The sequence below is a fragment of the Daphnia magna genome, unplaced genomic scaffold (genome assembly GCF_020631705.1).
Source record: "Daphnia magna isolate NIES unplaced genomic scaffold, ASM2063170v1.1 Dm_contigs392, whole genome shotgun sequence".
Taxonomy (NCBI): domain Eukaryota; kingdom Metazoa; phylum Arthropoda; class Branchiopoda; order Diplostraca; family Daphniidae; genus Daphnia; species Daphnia magna.
The window spans coordinates 18414-38132 of record NW_025533289.1 but is presented as its reverse complement, the minus strand read 5'-3'; the positions used below and the strand labels follow the sequence as shown (position 1 = coordinate 38132).

Genomic DNA, 19719 nt, shown 5'->3' with positions numbered 1-19719 from the left:
CCCAGTGCTTTGGAGATGAATTCAATCAAAAAATTTCGATGAAATAATTTGTACGATGTTTTTGATTACGTTTTTATTAACTATGAAATATATTTTAAAGCAAGAAACGAATATTTGTATAATATTTTAATAGAGCAGTAAAACATCCTGCGTTGCGCGTTTTCCACAAATGCGAAAATCACATTTGTGTCCAAGTTGGTCTGCTGCGGCTGCAGCGTCTTATGGAGAAACCATCTTCTTCACGTTAAAAATTAAGTTTTTATAACTATAATTTAGATTTACCCCTTTTCTTCCTAGCAGTGGGTACCCTATTCATCTTTTCATTTCCCAATATTTTTTTCTAGCTCCAGTTCTATCTACTTTATTTATTTTATTTTTGTTTGTAAGTTGCTCGTCTCTTTTAGCCGAAGAATTTCGTTTGCTGCCAGAAATTCGTCTGCTACAAGGGGATGAACAACAAACCATTCACAAACAATAGCTAAATAAAAATAAACCAGATAGAACTAGGGCTAGAAAAAAAATTAGGAAATGAAAAAATGAATAGGGTACCCTCTGCTAGGAAGAAAAGGGGGAAAATCTGAATTATATTTATGAAAACTTATTTTTAAACATGAAGAAGTTGGTTTCTCCATAAGACGCTGCAGCCGCAGCAGACCAACTTGGACACAAATGAGATTTTCGCATTTGTGGAGAACGTGCAACGTAGAATGTTTTACTGCTCTATACCAAAGCCTGGTTCAAAAATTCTCCATCTATCGGTAAAGGTCGCATGGTTCGATAGCGTTATGAAGATGGCGTCATCTGTTCATCATCAACCTCAGCGTTAATTTACAAATAAGAAAAAAGTAAAATTATCAAATAAAATTAACTTTCGTGTATCTATTTTTTATTATTTATCTTTTTAAATATGTAAATTGCATTTTCTGAAACATTTGATTTGTTAGAAATCAATTTTGAATCGGTTTCATTTCAAGCAGACGCCAAGCATCAATAGCGTGGTCTGTGCTATGTGATTGCATTGTTACTGCTGGAGTGAGCAATTTCAGGTAAATAAGGTTATAATGTTGTCAATTTCTATTCCAATATAATATTAAACTTGGTTGTAAAGATTGCGTCATGATGGCGTGCCCCGTTAGCGTCGTGATCGGCGTGCCCTGTTAGCGTCATGATTGGCGTGCCCTGTGTTAGCGTCATGATTGGCGTGCCCTGTGTTAACACGATATGTTTTATTTATTCGTGTGCTGGTATGTGTGTTTGCAATGTAATTGGCATCATTTAAAACTAGTTAATCTCCAAACTTCTTACATAGTGATTTCAACACCAGCATTGGTCAGAGGAGACTCGCAAGCAGCAAGGAAAGGAGGCTGCTCTTCATCAGCCAGAAGTTTGATACAAAGGAGTACACAAGTTGATTTCATTACTTTTAAGTATATTCATAGTTTGTAATTAATATCTTTGTTTAATATCTCGGTTTTTCAAGATAAGCAAAGTCAATTTTTTGGATATAGATGGGCAGCAATTTTATCGAGCCATGACATCTGAGTAAGATTTCATTTTTGTATTATATTATGGTTTCCCTTTATTAATTGGGGAATTACTTGTTTGAGAAAAGTATTTCATAGAAGTTGTGTTCTAAGTCATTTGAATTTAAAACGAATTTATAGTTCATGGAAGTGTGATCTCTGTACAAAAGCCATGTCAAAAAAGAAAAATGAAGAAAAACGTCTGCTAAAAAACAAAGTTTGTAATTAATGGTTTCCCATCAAATTAACACTCAGTTGCATTTGTATTTAAACATTAAATAATAAAGAAGTTATCAATCCCGAGGAACAATACTGAAATTACAATTATTTAACGCACTCGCCACTTTCACTATTTTATCTACGAAACATATTTCATCCTCGTCCGTGAAAAACATTTCAGTGATTAACGGTCCACTCAAAATTGAAAAACGTTGTTTTAATGTGCCAATCACCCTTTCCACATGAATTCTTACTTTAGAGAGTGTGCGAGACTCTTCCACTTCTAATTGACTCAACTGGGATCGTTTGCCTTTGAATGCAGTTGTCTTTAGCTCGGCATCGCAAAGATTAATGAGATCATTTACTAAAAATCCGCGATCAGCTAGTACTACATCCCCTTCTTTTAAATTATCAATATATCCAGAATCCTCGACAATAAATTTGTCGCTACAGCGACCTCCATAGCCGAGGGAAATAAACGATACAGTTCCTTGTGGAGTAAGAGAAATCAAGTATTTGATTGTGTTGTGATGTTTGTAGGATGAAAACGTTGAAGCGCGCTCTTTGAATTTGGTAGATCGCTGGACAAAAATTTCAAAGCAATCAATAATTGAAATGCAGCGCTCAAAATGTTCACGAAAAACCATCGGAAGTGTAGCTTTTACTTCTCGTTCTCCCGGCCAAAATAGAAATGTTGGTACGAATACTTGATACATGCCTGTGACCCAAATGTGCACATATTTAGAGACGGTAGACTTTGCTATGTTAAATCGATGTCCAAGATCTTCAAGCCTGAGATTTAAACGTAATTTTACTAGGGTTAGGACAAACTGTTGGAAATGCGTAAGGACTTCTAGTGGATGTGGTTTCGGAGCAGATTGTTCGATGAAGTCAAATAAGGCAATAAATTTTTCATAAGAGTCGATGCCAGTGTAAAATTTACAACGCTTGTCATTATTAATAATGAATTTACTTATGTCAGTATCCGCTACTTTTTTCTTCAATTCTTGGTTAATTTGGTTTAGGTTTTTTACCTCCTTTGTTAACTCAAGAATTTGGTTTGAGGAATCCTTGAGATGATCCATGAATCTCGTCTTTTCTTCCTTCAACTTTTCACACTCCAATTTTAGGTGTAATATTTCACTTTCCAAGAAAGCCACAGAACGAGAAGATTGATGTTCTGAAATAAAAAACACTTTAATAAATGTTTTGTGGGGTTGATGAAACATATTGATAAAATACCTTTTTGCACATCACTCGTATTAGCTTCTAAATAGTTTTTAATGACAACTGAATCAGTAATGTGATCATCTAGAAATAAAAGTATTGCAATCACTGTTGTGAATTATTACACATCACAAATAAATTACCTTCGATGACATCAGTCAAGTTACATTCAGAATTACTAGCATTAACTTCTTCGTTATTTTCTTGAATGTCATTTTCATTATTTATCATCAGTGAAGGAACCCAAGCTACATCTTCACAATCATCTACGGGTGACCCTAATATGCAAGAACAACACTTTTTTAACTTGATTTTAGAAATATCATTGTAGCAATATTACCTGAGACAAAATGCTTAGAACAGACAAAATTTGTACGTGACAAATCTAGCTTGTTTAAAGGATCGATAATTTCAAGCCACTTTTTTCGTCGGTTTTGGGTTCGAATAGCCACAACAGAATTCACTTTAGAGTGCACATTCACTTTGGGAATAGAAAAAAAACTTAAAACTGTATGATTCCCTTCTTTGTTAGAACAGTTTTCAACACAGCAATAACGCCTACCCATTTTTTTAAACAAAGAAGAGAATGTAAACTGACAGTTGGCTGGCAATATTTATCTAAAATTGCCAATGCTTTTTGGGTTTGAGGTTGCACCAAACTGGGAGAAATAACTATCCAAGATGGCAACCTCGAACCACTCTATAGAAGTAAAAACTCATGGTATCACAGTGTATTCACATTGAATACAAGTATATTTGATCCTGTTTACATATAGAAGTATAAACTCATAATATAACAGTGTATTCACATTGAATACAAGTATATTTGATCCTGTTTTTATATAGAAGTTAAAACTCATGGTATCACAGTGTATTCACATTGAATAAAGCTATATTTGATTCTGTTTACATGTAGAAGAATAAAATCATAATATAACAGTGTATTCACATTGAATACAAGTATATTTGATCCTGTTTACATATAGAAGTAAAACCTCATGGTATAACAGTGTATTCACATTGAATACAAGTATATTTGATGCAGTATACATATAGAAGTAAAAACTCATGGTATAACAGTGTATTCACATATACACAAGTATATTTGATGCAGTTTACATATAGAAGTAAAAACTCATGGTATAACAGAGTATACACATTGAATACAAGTATATTTGATCCTGTCTATATATAGAAGTAAAAACTCATGATATGACAGTGTATTCACATTGAATACAAGTATATTTGATCCTGTTTACATATAGAAGTAGAAAATCGTGGTATAACAGTGTATTTACATTGAATACAAGTATATTTGATGCTGTTTACATATAGAAGTGAAAACTCATGGTATAACAGTGTATTCACATTGAATATAAGTATATTTGATCCTGTTTACATATAGAAGTAAAAACTCATGGTATAACAGTGTATTCACATTGAATACAAGTATATTTGAACCTGTTAACATATAGAAGTAAAGACTCATGGTATAACAGTGTATTCACATTGAATACAAGTATATTTGATGCAGTATACATATAGAAGTAAAAACTCATGGTATAACAGTGTATTCACATTGAATACAAGTATATTTGATGCAAAATACATATAGAAGTGAAAACTCATGGTATAACAGTGTATTCATATTGAATACAAGTATATTTGATCCTGTTTACATATAGAAGTAAAAACTCATGGTATAACAGTGTATTCACATTGAATACAAGTATATTTGATCCTGTTTACATATAGAAGTAAAGACTCATGGTATAACAGTGTATTCACATTGAATATAAGTATATTTGATGCTGTTTACATATAGAAGTAAAATCTCATGGTATAACAGTGTATTCACATTGAATACAAGTATATTTGATGCTGTTTACATATAAAAGTTAAAACTCATGGTATAACAGTGTATTCACATTGAATACAAGTATATTTGATGAAGTATACATATAGAAGTAAAAACTCATGCTATAACAGTGTATTCACATTGAATACAAGTATATTTGATGAAGTATACATATAGAAGTAAAAACTCATGCTATAACAGTGTATTCACATTGAATACAAGTATATTTGATCCTGTTTACATATAGAAGTAGAAACTCATGGTATAACAGTGTATTCACATTAAGTACAAGTATATTTGATTCAGTATACAAATAGAAGTAAAAACACATGGTATAACCGTGTATTCACATTCAATACAAGTATATTTGATGCTGTTTACATATAGAAGTAAAAACTCATGGTATAACAGTGTATTCACATTGAATACAAGTATATTTGATGCTGTTTACATATAGAAATAAAAACTCATGGTATAACAGTGTATTCACATTCAATACAAGTATATTTGATGCGGTTTACATATAGAAGTAAAATCTTATGGTATAACAGTGTATTCTTATTGAATACAAGTATATTTGATGCTGTTTACATATAGAAGTAAAAACTCGTGGTATAACAGTGTATTCACATAAAATACCAGTATATTTGTTACAGTATACATATAGAAGTAAAAACTCATGGTATACCCGTGCGAAAAATGTAGTTGAAAACTAGCTAGTAGCTAGTTGATAAAAAAGGTTGGTGTCAAGTGGCAATAGCATGTTTTTTGCGTGCTAGCTTTGCACCCCCACGAGCAAGATTTTTACTTGGTGAAATCGAGTATTTAATAATAAAGCTAGTTTCTTGGTTTTATGAAAAAACCTACTTTTAAGCTAGCTAAACAACAGCATTTAAAATACTTAATTTGAACCTACATAGAACAATTAATTAATAATGATAAAAATCACTAATCGAAAATATAGATTCATTTTTATTTCTGTTTATTGCACACGAGTTTGCTATTGCGCATACAAAAACTCTTCCATGTATGACTTAATTAAATAAGTCACAAAGAAAATTAACCGTAAGTAGAGAGGCCGGAGGCAGTATACATAATATCAACGACGAACAATAAAAGGTAACGGTTATAAAAAAGGGGCAGGTTATTAAAACGCCGAAACTGGAATAATAAATAAATCAAGTTGACAATCAGACCAAAAGCTGTGGAAGATGATAAATGACAGTGGAGAACACATATAAGCTAGATAACGTCGTTTTCTTCGGCAGCTTGTGATGACGAGTCTTCATTTTCAAAATCAGAACTACGTACGGAAATATTGTCTTCGTTATCGTCAACACCATCTTTAGAATTACCGTTGTCATCTTCGCTGTCATTATCTCCGATAAACAAAGGCTGTTTGGTAAGTGATGATTTTTTTCCTTTGTTCTTAGCTGCCGTATGACATGAACGAAGTTTAGCACCCACGCCACTGTTTATTGCTTTGTCAGTTGGTACCAATTTGTACCATTCTTTCCAATTTCTTCGCACAAAATCTAAGAAAAAAAATTGTCATATTGTGGAATAAAAAGGGCTTTGAATTAAAAAAGTACTTTTGAGAGCTTGAATGATGTTTGAGGGAATCTTGGGCTTCGGTTTACTCCCCTTCATATTTGGGCACGCCTTTCCCGATAAACTATAGCCTGCCAATTGGCTTTGTGTGAAGAATGCATCCAAGATCGTGTTGATCATTAAGTTTAGGTTATGATCCGTATTAGCAGTAGATCCATAGGCAACGGCATTTTTAAGTGCATCTCGATCAATAAATACATCACCATCAAGCTTTACCTAAATGAATGTATATGGACTATTAGTTATTTTTCCTACTTTTAAAAAGAAAATAAACTATGTTCCTTACTAATCGCTTCGAGGGAGTAGCGTGTGGAGAAGAACAAGGAGTTGAAACGGCAGATGCAGGGACAGTGGTCAGTTTCATTGACTGTAGACGCGAAAGCTCCGCCTGCCTTTTCTCAGAATCGGCCTTGATGACATCAATAAGGCCCGTGATATCTAAATAGTATTATTAGTAATTGTGTTAGCAGATGTTATTATTTTATTGCAATTCTTCATACTCACGTTGAATAAGAACTGTTGGAAGAAGTTGATCGGAGTGCATTTTCTCTAGCGTATCATTTAGGCCAGATACGTCGTTGGTTTTTTCTTTGCAGACATCTTCGAGTGTATTCAATTGTATTTCGAGTTCCGTTATCTGTCCATTAAGAATTTTTCGCTCTTCTTCCTTTTCGTTTTCCAGACGAGCAACTTTTTTCTTAAGTTCATCGTTTTCCTATAATACACAAACAAACAAATATTCAAATAATCATATTACTTAAACAAAATCAGTTCGAGTCAGAATACAAAAGTCAGTCGAATATAACTAACTTGTTCCAACCGACGTTTAATTCGAGCTGAGTCATCCTTTTCCAATGATGTGCTGGTTGTTTGATCTTCATCGTTTTCTTTGCCACCTATGCAAGCTGCACTTTCTGCTTGATAAAAATCTAGGTGACGACGACTTCGAGTCTTCTTGGTATGATCGTCATCCTCTCGTGCAGTTTGGTTAAGAGACAAAGGCTTGCTTTTGGTTGCAATAGCAGCCGAGCTTGATGTTGTGGTATTCGGTTTGCTCGTTGTTGATCGTTTACCTTTGCTTGCATTATTACTATGCTGTGTGACATCTTTCGACAGGGATTTCTTTTTTAATTGCAGTAGATTTTTCTTAAGAAAATCTTTGTCCTCTGTAAATACATAGAAATTAGAATTAATGACACAGTAATAATAGTCCAAAAAAATACCAGGGAAACAAGGACGAACAAGACTTTGAACTTACCAGATAACATGAGTGGTCGACCAGATCTAAATTCATCATCCGGCCCTTCAGTTGAATTACTTCCATAGATTTTGTCATTCCAATTGTTCTTAGTTCTCTTGTGCCACCTAAAACGATAAGTAAAAGAGTTTGAACATCTCTTAATGGATAAAAAGGTAGAAGTTTTATACCGAATAGTGAGTTGTTCGTTGTCTGAGATCCAAGAATGCACCACAAGAACACTTTCACTCAAACTGTCTGGAAGGGGAGGTTTAAAAATGGAACTTAGTGTTCCAACACCAAAAACAGTGTTGGAAACGAAAGACGTCCCCAACGGCCGACGATGAGATCCGGCCGAACAACCAGGATTCCGGCCCATTTACGGGAATACGATCTTCGGGGCCCCCGACAGGTGGCCCCTTGTCACCCGCCCGACTGTACTGATTCTTTGTGCCCTTTCCCCCCCCCCCTGGTGTCAATGTCATATTTTGGAGGGGGTCGGGCCGAGAGAGTCTCAAGCTATCTATCCAACGAGTCAGACAATACAGTCAGTGTCGCAATCTCAAACTTGTGTCATCAATTTTAATTATTTACAACTCAATTCGGTAAGGTAACGCTAGACACACGATTCCTTCCGAACATGGTCCTTCGAACCTTCCTTTTTTGAACCGGTATATTTTTTGTGAAACTGACTGAACGCCTCTCGGCAAAGCGTTCGGGTCTCTTTGGCAACAAAAGACCCACTGACTCTTTCAACTTAAACTGCTCTTACTATCAAACTTAAAACTCTCCCTTTAATCAAATTTCCAAAAAATTTAGTTAAGTGTATATGTGTGTGTGCTTTTCGACAATTCGTCTAGCCGTCATCGCCATTTTTTTTTTGACAAACCGCGTGGCGGCCTGAGGCGTCAGACAATCTGAACGCCTCACACACACACACACACTCGACTGTAAAAGCAATTCACCCCTTTCCTTTTTTGACCTTTTTAAAAGTAAAAACATTTGATAATTCTTTCTTCCTCTCTCCCTAAACATCAACTTAAATTAAATTCAGAAAGTTTACTATTGATCTGTCTCTTTCTCTGCTTATTCCTGCATCAATTTTTCACAACTTAACCTTTTCTTTTTTTCTCTCAACGCTCCATTTTAGTGGAGCTCCAAGAAGGGCTCCTTTTTTTTCAGCAAAAATTAGGCCCGAACAAAAAAGAAAGCGGCACTTGGCCCACCTACGAGGAGAGATTGCCCCATGGACGGGCCCAATCCGGGAGCCACTATACAAAAACACCAGAGAAGGTCAACGTGAAAGTCGGCGTGAAGAATATCGCAACAGGCCAATCATACCACCATCCCGTCCAATCATCATTGGCCCATCACCCGAACAGCTGGAAATAAATCTCCGTCGGGTCTTGGATCGATTTGCAGCCACTGACCCTCCTCCAAGGCGATACTTCCCGACACCGGCTGAGAGAGCCGAATTCGCCAGACAAATATCGGCACCTGCCACTCAAGACTTCCGGATCACCAGGGGGCTGTTTCACGGCCCCAAACAACATCAACCAAACGTACCAGTCCAGGCAGCCGCCGCCGAAGAAGCAGGAGCCGTTGGCGGAAAAGAGAAAAGAGTAGAAGGGGCAGTTGGAGGTGAGGACAGCGAGGAGGACGATACTCTGCAGTTGCTCTACGAGAGCCTGTCAATTGAAGAGCCGACACAAGCTCCCATCCTGACACCACCTAAACCAATAGAGCCAACACGGCAAGGCCGAGCAAGAGGAAGGGGGCTACTGATGCACTCGCAAGAGAGCCCCAGAGAACGATCCAAATCCAGGATCGCCTGGATTCGAAGACTGGCGGAGAAACAAGAAGGAAATTAGATTCCCTCCATTGTTCCAATAACATCACTGTATTCTAGGAATGTCGTCTTGTCGTCGATAAATACAGGATGTGTCTTTCTTCCATAAATTTACTCTAATAATATTCAAAAAAAAAAAAGCCTTCTTACATCAGTTGGGAGATAAGCAACAGCTGAACTCCATAAAAAAAAAAACCCTTTTCTTTTTTTCTCTCAGCAGACAGAACACAGCATTCCGAAGGCGATTAGGTGAACTAGGGTCGAGCCAAAACTTAGCCGACCCACCGCTCGTCACGCCACCTACTGAGAGAAGGGAGAGACGAAAAACTTTCACTCTCCAACAACAACGGCAGAGGCGCTGCAATCAAAACTTGAAGCAGCCACTCTCCAACAACACCGCAAGAGGCGCTGCACTCACAACTTGAAGCAGCAACTCAATCAAAAAACACCGCAAGAGGCGCTGTAATCACGCGCCAAGCAAACAACAACTAAAGACAGGCTTAACAATTAGAAATCAAACAAAAACAAATTAATAACTATTTTCTTTCATCCAATCACACCCAAGATGACCACCCCAACGAACGAAACATCCCGGAGGGCCATCAAGGGCCACGTCAGACGCTGGATCCACAACATCCAGCAATACGACATCGTACAAATAGACCTAACAATCTACAATATATTGCTAGGAGCTGAAACCAGTCTAAAAAGCATGCAAGCTAAATACAATCGACTCTCAGAGGCGGTCGCCAGAGACATGGAAGCATCAAACGCGACCCGTGCACAATTCGATGCCGAGGTCGAAAGCGTGATCACTCTGGAGGATGAGTGCAACGCTGCATACGTGATCGTCAGGCGAAAAAAGGATGAATTCAAAGCACTCAAAGAAGCTGAAGAAAAAAACGGCAAAAAGCCGATCAAGACGCAATCAGGGCCAAAGAAAAGGCCGATCAGGACGCCATAAGGGCCCAAGAAAAAACCGATCAAGACGCTGCAAGAGCACAAGAGATAATCATCCGTCAACAAGAATTTCAAGATCAACAGAACTTGTTCCGACAATTGATTGCCGCCATTCCAGCAGCAGCTGCACTAGGAGCACCAGCAGCTCCAGCCGCAGTTACATCGACTAAGCTCCCAAAACGTCAAATTAAACCATTCAAAGGGGACGTGCTCGAATGGACGGCCTTCTGGGAAGGTTACAACGCAGCCGTCCATGAATCAGCCATTCCAGCAGTTCAAAAATTTGGATATCTTAAAGACTACTTGAAAGGTGAAGCACAGCTGTGCGTGGAGAACCTTGAGCTGACAGACGCCAACTACACCGTTGCAGTGAATCTACTGAAGGCGATGTACGGCAAACCGGACGTCCTGATCGAGGCCCACACCCACAAGTTAGCAACGCTGCAACCAGTGAAAGACATAGCTGATACCGCGGCGCTCAGGTGCTTCCAGCTGACTATCCAGTCACATATCAATGCGTTGGAGACACTGGGAGTTGCAAGAACGAGCCACGGATGCCTCCTTGGATCAAGCATTTTACGCTCGATCCCACTCAAACTTCAAGAAAAGTGGGCAGAATCCGCAACAAACAAGGTAACAGACATTGATCAAGTGTTAAAATTTATCGAAGAGCAAGTTGAAGCTGCAGAGCGACTCAGCCGTCTGAGAGCTACTACACCAAAGCCGGCCCAAAATTCTCCGCAACCGGCAAAAATAAAACCAGCAACAACACCGACAGCTTCCCAGCTCGGAGTCAGCAGCAAGCCGACTCCACAAACAAACCATCCAAGCAAAACAAGAAGAAATGGCAGCCCACCACCACCAAGGAGAGAAGCGACAGCATCATCTTCAAGAAAGCCAATGCTGCCCTGCGTGTTCTGCAAGGAGATGCATTGGGCCACGAATTGCCCAATGGAGCTGAAAGAAAAAAAGGCAGTCATCACCAACGAAAGAAGATGCTCAAACTGCTTCGGTCGACACGAGACCACCGTTTGTTTCAATCCCCACAGGTGTCAGCGATGCCGAGCAAAGCACCACACATCCTTGTGTGCCGAGAAAGACACCAGATTCGGATCCTCAACCATAATTCCAAATAAACCGGCCGCTAGAAGCAGCTCAACTACAGCGTGCGCAAGCTCCTTTGGTGAGATTATTCTCAAAACAGCAACCGTTTACATTTTAGGCCCATACGGAAAGCAGATCCGAGCAATTCTCTTCCTCGACGACGGCAGCCATAGAACATGGATTAAAAAGCAGATTTCAAGAGAGCTTCAACTGAAGATAATCCAGGTGGAACAAATCGCGACCAGGGCCTTCCGCCAGACAGAGGCCCCTCCAGCAGAGACTCACAACGTGGTCGAAATGACGGTGCGGGGCACCTGGCAAGGAGCCCCAACGGTGCGCATAGAAGCTTTGGAGGCAACCGACAAAGTAGGAAGCACCGGCACGTACCAAACTACAGAATTTGCAAGAAAGCTGTGGTTGGAAAATGAAAATTTGGCAGACGACCGCTTCGAACGTGAAGAAGGAGACGAGGACGTCGGAATTCTTGTTGGAATGGACCAAATGTTCAACATCATGTTCAACGAGCCAGCAATTACAAGCCCGTGCGGACTCAGAGCCTACAGTTCGAAACTTGGAAAGGTCATCGGCGGTCCATCCCAAGAAACAACATCGAAGCAAAGTCAATCAATTGTCAGTCAACTACTAATCAATTCAAATTGCTCTCTACCACAGATCACCTCACAGCCATCAGAAATTTTTAACAGCATCCAATCAAACAAGTCGGAAAGCAGGGAGACAGGAAACTCCAGTCTCCTTCCACTACCAGAAAATTCTGAACAAATCTGCTTTTTCGACTCAACAAAAGAAAGAAAAAGGTTTGAAATGGAGAAGTTAAATTTTGATATGTCGTTATTTTGGCGTCTAGAAAATTTCGCGAACTTAAACGACTGCGTTGCTGTGGAGAAGGACGATCAATTCCGCTCCTTCTGCGAAGAAATCACGCGATTTGAAGACGGCAGATATTGCACGCCAATACCATGGACAACTGACAGATGGAGACTGGAAATCAACCACCAGATGGCAGCAGTAAGACTGAGAAGCATGCTGCACAAGCTCCGAAAATCTCCAGTCGACTTGGCCAACTACACAAAAGAAATCGAACAACTCATAGCAAACGGATTTGTAGAAGAGGCTGATTTCAATTACGATGGCCTCCACACTTATCTACCGCATCATCCAGTCTACCGAACAGACAAGGCCACCACAAAAATCCGACCAGTTTTCGACGGCGCCGCAAGATCCAAATATGGACCGAGCCTCAACGATGTTCTGGAGACCGGACCAAATCTTAATCCTGATCTCCTCTCGGTCTTAATGCGCTTCCGGATGAACCGGATCGCCTGGATTGCGGATATCGAAAAGGCCTTTCTCAACATCGCGCTGCAGCCCGAAGACGCTGAAGCTGTCAGATTTTTATGGCCAAGAAAACCGGAAGAACCCAACTCCGATTTCATCGCGTACAAATGGAAAAGAGTTCCATTTGGGCTAAGCTCAAGTCCATTCCTTTTAAGAGTCACTATTAACAAATATTTGCTCTCAGTCAAATCTAGATTTTCTACGACAGTCGAGCAGATAGAAGAGCAGCTTTACGTAGACGACTACCTCGGAGGAGCAGACGACGTGCCAACAGCCATAACTACGGTAGAAGAAACCGTCACGTTATTCTCAGAGGCCCAACTCAACATGAGGAGCTGGGCAACAAACAACAAGCAGCTCCGTGACTTTCTCACCGATAAAGAAATGTCGGACCAGATTGTCGGAATTCTTTCACCCACAATAGACGGCCAGCAAAAGGCACTGGGTCTTAGATGGGACACGAGCTCCGATTCATTTAAATTTGACCCTACATCTATAATGGAAGCAGCCGTGCAGATAGGAGAAAAAATCACCAAAAGAAAAATTCTGAGCATATCAGCAAGGATATTCGACCCAATTGGTTTCCTAGCTCCTACAGTCCTACTTTTAAAAATAATTTATCAAAAACTTTGGGAAGGAGACATAGGTTGGGACGATGACGCCACACCCGAAGTGAAGAACACCTGGGGCAGCATCATGAAAGGCCTGAAGGATCTACATCATTTGGAGATCCCACGATGGATTAGATATTCAAAAACTTCCATCGTCTCCGCAGAAATTCACGTGTTCGGCGATGCATCAGAAGCAGCATACGGAGCAGTAGCCTACGCACGGCTCCGACTGGAGAACGGAATTCCCTACACCATCCTCCTTGCAAGCAAAACCAGAGTGGCACCTCTCCCAAAAAAGAAAGTAACGTTACCCAGACTCGAACTACTAAGCTCTTTGTTAGCAATTCGTTTAGGAGAGAAAATCCGAACCTCCCTTCACACCGAGTCATGGAAAACGACTTACTGGACAGACTCCCTCGTCACACTTGGATGGATACGAGGAGATCCTTATCGTTGGAGACCGTTCGTGCGAAACCAGGTGGAAACCATCAGAAAATTTTCCAACGCGGATTGGTGGAGACATTGCCCCGGATTGGAGAATCCAGCCGATCTCGCTTCACGGGGAGCGCCAGCGCATGCGCTGGTGGAATCGAAACTTTGGTGGCACGGACCAGCCTGGCTGACAGAAGGAGAAAGCGAATGGCCGAATTCTCCAGAAAACCACTCCACCGAAACTCAAGAGAAAATCGAGGAAGAGGAGACAAAGAAAACGGCAACTGTCTCCTTTGCAGCAGTCGAAACAGCCCAGCCGATTGAATGGTACCTCGACAAAACCTCTACATGGACAAAACTACTTTTCAGAACAGCCTGGGTCCTCAGAGCACTCAACCGTATGAAGAAAAGAACGCGCGACCCAGGACTTGAACTAAAAGAAGTCATTACAGTCGCCGGAAAAGAAATAACGATCGACAAGGTAGTCACCGAAGAGCTGAACGAAGCGGAGCTAGCCATCTGCAGACAGCTCCAAATAGAACGCTATCCCAAAGCTTTTCGGACACTCCAGCTCGGACTGCAGATTCACCCAAAGGAGAAAATCGCATCGCTCCGACCGGTCTGGGACAATCGAGATCGACTCATCCGAGTCACTGGAAGAGTGGCGCTCGCCCTCAGGGATCGAGACATTCAACCACCGATCCTTCTCCCAGCAAACCATCCTGTTGTAAAAATGTTAATAACTAACAAACATGTATTTAATTCACACACAGGAGTAAAGACGACACTGTCAGAACTGAAAGAAAAATATTGGATCGTGAAAGGACGCCAACAAGTGAGAAACGTTTGGTTCGCCTGTGTGAAGTGCCAGAAGCTGACTTCACCTCCTTTCCGACAAATAGCAGCGCCGCTACCAGCCAACCGACTCCGCGATGCCAGGGCATTCGAAATAACCGGAACCGATTTCGCTGGCCCGCTGTACTACAAAAAAGCAACTCCGAAAAGGAAATCCAAGTCGGCGCCATCCGTCGAACAAGTCATTCCGGAACCTCCACCAGAAGAAGAGAACCCGGATGCAGCGGAGCTTCCCACCGAAGAAGCTCCCGAAGAAGAAGACGATGGCGACCAACCGGATCCGACACAACAAGTCAACAAAAAGCAACCCAAGAGTTACATGTGCATCTTTACTTGTGCCGTGACGAGAGCGATTCATCTGGAGTTGACCAAGGACATGACGGCTCGCTCCTTTCTGTTAGCTTTCCGTCGATTCTCCGCCAGAAGAGGCCCAGTGTCAGTGATGTACAGTGACAACGCCCAAACATTCCGCTGTGTGTCTCGATATCTTAAAAACATTCGATCCGACCCATCCGTTCACGACCTCCTCGCCATGAGAAGAACCAGCTGGATCTTCTCTGTTAGCCCTCGCTCCATGGTGGGGCGGATTTTGGGAGAGGATGGTGAGGATCACGAAAGATCTTTTGAGACGAATCAACGGGCGCGCATGTCTCACGTACGACGAGCTGGAAGTGAGTTTAATCGAAACGGAAAGTGTGATTAACGCGAGACCGTTGAACTACATTGGCGAAGGAGTGGACGATCCGCTCCCGATCACTCCGAATCAGTTTCTCAACAATCGTCGTTCAACTTGTGCTACGCCGGAGCCAGCAGTCAACCTATTGGCTCCCGATTCAACAAGTGAACTACTTAAGAAAATGGATCAGAACAGGCGTGACTACGTCAGCAACTTGTGCTCGCGGTTCGTCTCCGATTACCTGATGCAGCTGGATAATTTTCACGCAAAGGGAGCGTCGGGTAGAAAAATCCGCGTCGGAGAAGTTGTCGTAATCCACGACAAACTTTCCAAACGGCTCATGTGGAAGACGGGAGTAGTCAAGGAATTACTCCCCAGCTGCGACGGCTTAGTCCGATCCGCGATCGTCAAGTTCCCATCCGGTAATTTATTAACCCGAGCCATTCAATGTTTGTATCCCGTAGAACTTAGAGAAGATCAACCGGAAGGTGTAGAGATCGCAGACGGTGTATTGAATCCGGAGCCAGCTGAAACAACTGCTCCGCAATTTCCAAATCCACCCGATCCGGCTCCATTCCCATTGCTTTCGATCGATCCAGCTGACGTCGAAGAAGATGATCATGTGGCCAATCCGGCCGCAACTGACGTCGGCGAGGTCGAGGCCCAAGGCATGGGCTCTGGTGGGGAGTATGTTGGAAACGAAAGACGTCCCCAACGGCCGACGATGAGATCCGGCCGAACAACCAGGATTCCGGCCCATTTACGGGAATACGATCTTCGGGGCCCCCGATAGGTGGCCCCTTGTCACCCGCCCGACTGTACTGATTCTTTGTGCCCTTTCCCCCCCTGGTGTCAATGTCATATTTTGGAGGGGGTCGGGCCGAGAGAGTCTCAAGCTATCTATCCAACGAGTCAGACAATACAGTCAGTGTCGCAATCTCAAACTTGTGTCATCAACTTTAATTATTTACAACTCAATTCGGTAAGGTAACGCTAGACACACGATTCCTTCCGAACAAACAGAGTCATTAAAATTATCTGAGAATTCGAACAAAACCAATGGAAGTGAAGCATGCTTTGACGATTTCTCCATTTCTAAGAAATAAAACATTACACAGTGTTCTTGACTAATAATTGCCAATATAATGACGCCTTGAATTACCTTTCTCGATCAAAAGCAACAATTTTTGACAATAATGAGTAAAATGCTGATAAACATCAAATTATAAAAAAAAATACCGAAGATGAACCATATATATACCTCGCATAGGCCAAAACTTAGCAGACTTTAATATGTGATGAGAGTTTTTTGGCGCTATTTTCTGCTGCCACAAGGTTGCATTTAATATAACAAATGGAAAAAATTCATAATTTTAATTTAGATAAAAGTGAATTCAGAATAAACTATATTAAAAACATTAAATAAATTTCGGTGAAATTTTGATGTGGAAATTTACGTATTGTATGTAATAATAAGACTTATTGCTGGGGAAAACAATATGACAAGCTTGTATAGCAGACAAAATAGAAAATCGTGATTAGTGATGACAGAATAAAAATTGTGATCTTTTTTAAAAATGATTTTGTACTGAATTTGGATTTTAATCATTACATTAAGACTAAATTCTCTTTCTAACCATGAGTTTCCGTCAAAACAAAAAAAGAGCTGGATATTCCAGATGGACTCTCAACAGAATGGGGAGAAAGAAAGCCTCTGAATTAGTTAATAAATTGTTGAATCCTGATTGCGAGACAATTAACAAAGAAGTATGCAGACTTTCCAATTAATATTAAGGATTTCACAATTATTTATTTATTTTTTGTATAGACTACTGTTTTTACTAGAGAAGAAGCTAGAGACATTACAGTTGAATCTCCATTACACGGTGATACTCAGACAATATTGCCTCTTCAAGCAGAAGATTGTGAACATCAAGCAATAATTCATGCTGCAGCAGGTAGCGAAACTTCACACCAAGCTTCAGATAGTGTATTTCAAGATATGTCTAGCATCCCACCACTGGAAAAGTCAAATGAATTAATAGATGATGAAAGTTGGGGAGATACCGATAGCATGATAGATGATGGCAGCTGTGATGAAATGGAAGAAGAAGATTTAGGATATCAAGTATATTATAGTAATTTTTTTATTAATTGGTGGTTATACTAATAAAAACATACATTTTAGGGAAAAACAAAAACTGATTCATCGGTATACCTGCCATTACTTTGCATACTCTTCTACCTAAGAGATCATTTGACTAAGGCTGCCTTACAGCATCATCTCAAAATATTGATGGTGGCTACAAAGACTAGCATAAGAAAACTAACAAGTGTGCACAACCTGCTATCAAAATACCGTCACCTGAAGACAACTATTAAAAAGACCTTCGTCTGTAGGTTAAAGGATTGTAATTCTCACCTTGTGTTGGACGACAAAAAAGTCCCTGTCGAAAAACAACCTTGTGGACACAAATACACAAATAATCGCTCAAGTGACTGCTACATTCTTCAACTTCCGATTGCAGAACAGATTTCTTATTACATCAAAACTTATCATAATAAACAGCAAAAATCAACAAGCCCTTCAGATGATCCTGACACTCGCAGCGATGTTAACTCTGGCGGAAATTACAGAAGACTACAAGAGGCCGGTGTTATCGATGAAAACACCATTACCACGCAGATCAATACTGATGGAGCTCAAAAGTTTAAATCTAGCAAGTTCGGAATTTGGCCTCTGATGGGGATAATCAATGAAGCAAGTTTCAAGACACGACGATCCTGCATTATACTATTAGCCCTATGGTATGGTAACAAAAAACCCCTAGAGATACTCTGCTTGAACAAGCCATTGAAGAACTGAATAAGCTTCAAAAACATGGCATAGAAGTGAACGGAATTATCTACAAAGTACGCGTCTTGATTATTTCTACTGATACTGTCGCTCGTCCACTTGTTCGCAATTCAACCCAATTCAACGGCGAGTTTGGATGCGACTTTTGCCTTCATCCTGGTGAGCGAGTGCCAAAAGGAAAAGGGAGTGTCCGGGTATATCCGCAGCCAAATTCCTACCCAACCTTCAAGCCAAGATCCATGGAACAGCACAAAAAGGATCTAGAACTGGTTGGTATGTTGAAAAATAAACCAGTCCATGGAATTGTCGGCCCTAATCCCTTCCAAAAATTGGCTGATTTTGACCATGTCGAAGCATACGTCCCGGAGTATATGCACTCTTGTTGCCTTGGTGTTTTCAAGATGTTCATCAAGCTTTGGACTGATAAGAAACATAAGAAGGAAAAATGGTATATAGGTTACTATCTAGCATTTATCAATGCCCGCCTTTCTCAAGCCAAACCTCCATATGATATATCCCGCACCATTGATTCACTCAACGATTTGACTGACTGGAAGGCTTCTATGTATCGTACTTTTGTCCTATACTATTTCCATCTGTTAGAGGGTCTCTTACCATCACCTTTTTTTGAACATTTCTCAGGCCTCGTTTACGGCATGTCCCTGTTGTTACAAGAACGTGTGAATGTGGCTGATGTTTCTAAAGTAGAGGCTCTGTTTCACAAATTTGTCATTGATTCAGAAATTCTTTACGGGATCGAACACATTGGAATCAATATGCATTTTTGATTCATTTGCCAGAATGTGTAATGAAATGGGGGTGTTTGTGGGCAACATCGGCTTATATACCTGAATGGTTTAATGTGGTATTAATTTCAATGTGCAAAGGGACTCAGGCAATTACCGAACAAATGAGTACTAATTATCTAATGAATTTGGCAGTTAGAGAGGAGGCAATTAGTTTACTGACAAATGAAGAGGTCCCACCAAATGTCGAAAACCTTTTTAAAGAATTACTTCATTTATCCAACGACTCTGTGCGTCAACTGGGTAAGGGAAAGATCACTAATTCGGGTGCAGTCAAATTAATTGGTGGATCAAGCAGTCGTAAATTGTCAGTCAGCGAGGAAGTGGCAGTAAGAAATAAGATGCGATACCTCCCAGAGTCTTATAATCTTCTAGACCAATTAGATTTCCAAGAAAGTTTTGATTTTTTTCCTCGGTTCCAACTTCATTCTATTGGCTCTGTTTTCACTACTACCGATTATGAGAAATCGCCAAAAAGAATCAATTACTGTGCATTACTTGAAAGCGGAGACTTTGTTGCTATTGACAGCATAGTTTA

The 19719-nt window shown here is 40.4% G+C and overlaps 5 protein-coding genes, 1 long non-coding RNA gene and 1 pseudogene across 8 annotated transcripts; 5 read left to right on the top strand and 2 right to left on the bottom strand.

The window, feature by feature from the left end:
- Positions 1-964: 964 nt before the first annotated feature.
- On the top strand, positions 965-1428 carry LOC123468632. The gene is made up of 3 exons (XR_006642335.1): positions 965-1046; positions 1109-1244; positions 1310-1428. It is a non-coding gene; the product is annotated as an uncharacterized LOC123468632 (long non-coding RNA).
- Positions 1429-1729: 301 nt separating this feature from the next.
- On the bottom strand, positions 1730-3606 carry LOC123468631. Of its 3 annotated transcripts, none has more exons than XM_045167908.1 (5): positions 3532-3606; positions 3310-3450; positions 3113-3247; positions 2985-3053; positions 1730-2922 (listed from the first exon to the last, which is right to left on the bottom strand). In XM_045167908.1, the coding sequence occupies exons 1-5, from the start codon at positions 3533-3535 to the stop codon at positions 1817-1819; spliced, it is 1455 nt and encodes a 484-aa protein (XP_045023843.1). In that variant the 5' UTR covers positions 3536-3606; the 3' UTR covers positions 1730-1816. The 3 variants fall into 3 exon arrangements, with proteins under 3 accessions (XP_045023843.1, XP_045023842.1, XP_045023844.1); XM_045167909.1 differs by having other exon boundaries at positions 2319-2460; positions 2777-2922; positions 3310-3592; XM_045167907.1 differs by having other exon boundaries at positions 3310-3592.
- A 2197-nt stretch (positions 3607-5803) lies between these two features.
- On the bottom strand, positions 5804-8054 carry LOC116934914. Its single transcript, XM_032942337.2, has 7 exons — positions 7867-8054; positions 7697-7803; positions 7249-7604; positions 6943-7153; positions 6725-6876; positions 6420-6654; positions 5804-6362 (listed from the first exon to the last, which is right to left on the bottom strand). The coding sequence occupies exons 1-7, from the start codon at positions 8052-8054 to the stop codon at positions 6070-6072; spliced, it is 1542 nt and encodes a 513-aa protein (XP_032798228.2). The 3' UTR covers positions 5804-6069.
- A 99-nt stretch (positions 8055-8153) lies between these two features.
- On the top strand, positions 8154-9664 carry LOC123468635. The gene is made up of 2 exons (XM_045167912.1): positions 8154-8209; positions 8826-9664. Exons 1-2 carry the CDS (start codon positions 8154-8156, stop codon positions 9544-9546), a joined length of 777 nt encoding a protein of 258 aa, XP_045023847.1. The 3' UTR covers positions 9547-9664.
- Positions 9665-10089: 425 nt separating this feature from the next.
- Positions 10090-14766, top strand: LOC123468634. Its single transcript, XM_045167911.1, has 3 exons — positions 10090-10379; positions 10457-14714; positions 14761-14766. Exons 1-3 carry the CDS (start codon positions 10090-10092, stop codon positions 14764-14766), a joined length of 4554 nt encoding a protein of 1517 aa, XP_045023846.1.
- Positions 14767-15013: 247 nt separating this feature from the next.
- LOC123468633 lies at positions 15014-16431 on the top strand (annotated as a pseudogene).
- A 592-nt stretch (positions 16432-17023) lies between these two features.
- LOC116934915 lies at positions 17024-19163 on the top strand. The gene is given in 4 exon segments (XM_045167910.1): positions 17024-17285; positions 17347-17646; positions 17707-18340; positions 18343-19163. Coding segments are annotated over 4 exon segments (1884 nt in total). The 5' UTR covers positions 17024-17156.
- The last annotated feature ends 556 nt before the right edge of the window (positions 19164-19719 follow it).

Excerpts from the sequence above, each read along its gene's own strand:
- LOC123468635 (XM_045167912.1), top strand. The coding sequence starts at position 8,154 with ATGTCATATTTTGGAGGGGGTCGGGCCGAGAGAGTCTCAAGCTATCTA. Across the intron at positions 8,210-8,825 it reads TCAAGCTATCTATCCAACGA|TGGAGCTCCAAGAAGGGCTC; the intron begins GTCAGACAATAC and ends GCTCCATTTTAG.
- LOC116934914 (XM_032942337.2), bottom strand. The coding sequence starts at position 8,054 with ATGGGCCGGAATCCTGGTTGTTCGGCCGGATCTCATCGTCGGCCGTTG. Across the intron at positions 7,804-7,866 it reads AACGAACAACTCACTATTCG|GTGGCACAAGAGAACTAAGA; the intron begins GTATAAAACTTC and ends TTATCGTTTTAG. Across the intron at positions 6,655-6,724 it reads CTACTCCCTCGAAGCGATTA|GTAAAGCTTGATGGTGATGT; the intron begins GTAAGGAACATA and ends ACATTCATTTAG.
- LOC123468634 (XM_045167911.1), top strand. The coding sequence starts at position 10,090 with ATGACCACCCCAACGAACGAAACATCCCGGAGGGCCATCAAGGGCCAC. Across the intron at positions 10,380-10,456 it reads GCTGCATACGTGATCGTCAG|GGCCAAAGAAAAGGCCGATC; the intron begins GCGAAAAAAGGA and ends AGACGCAATCAG.
- LOC123468631 (XM_045167907.1), bottom strand. The coding sequence starts at position 3,535 with ATGGGTAGGCGTTATTGCTGTGTTGAAAACTGTTCTAACAAAGAAGGG. Across the intron at positions 3,248-3,309 it reads TTCTAAGCATTTTGTCTCAG|GGTCACCCGTAGATGATTGT; the intron begins GTAATATTGCTA and ends CTTGCATATTAG. Across the intron at positions 2,923-2,984 it reads TACGAGTGATGTGCAAAAAG|AACATCAATCTTCTCGTTCT; the intron begins GTATTTTATCAA and ends TTTTTATTTCAG.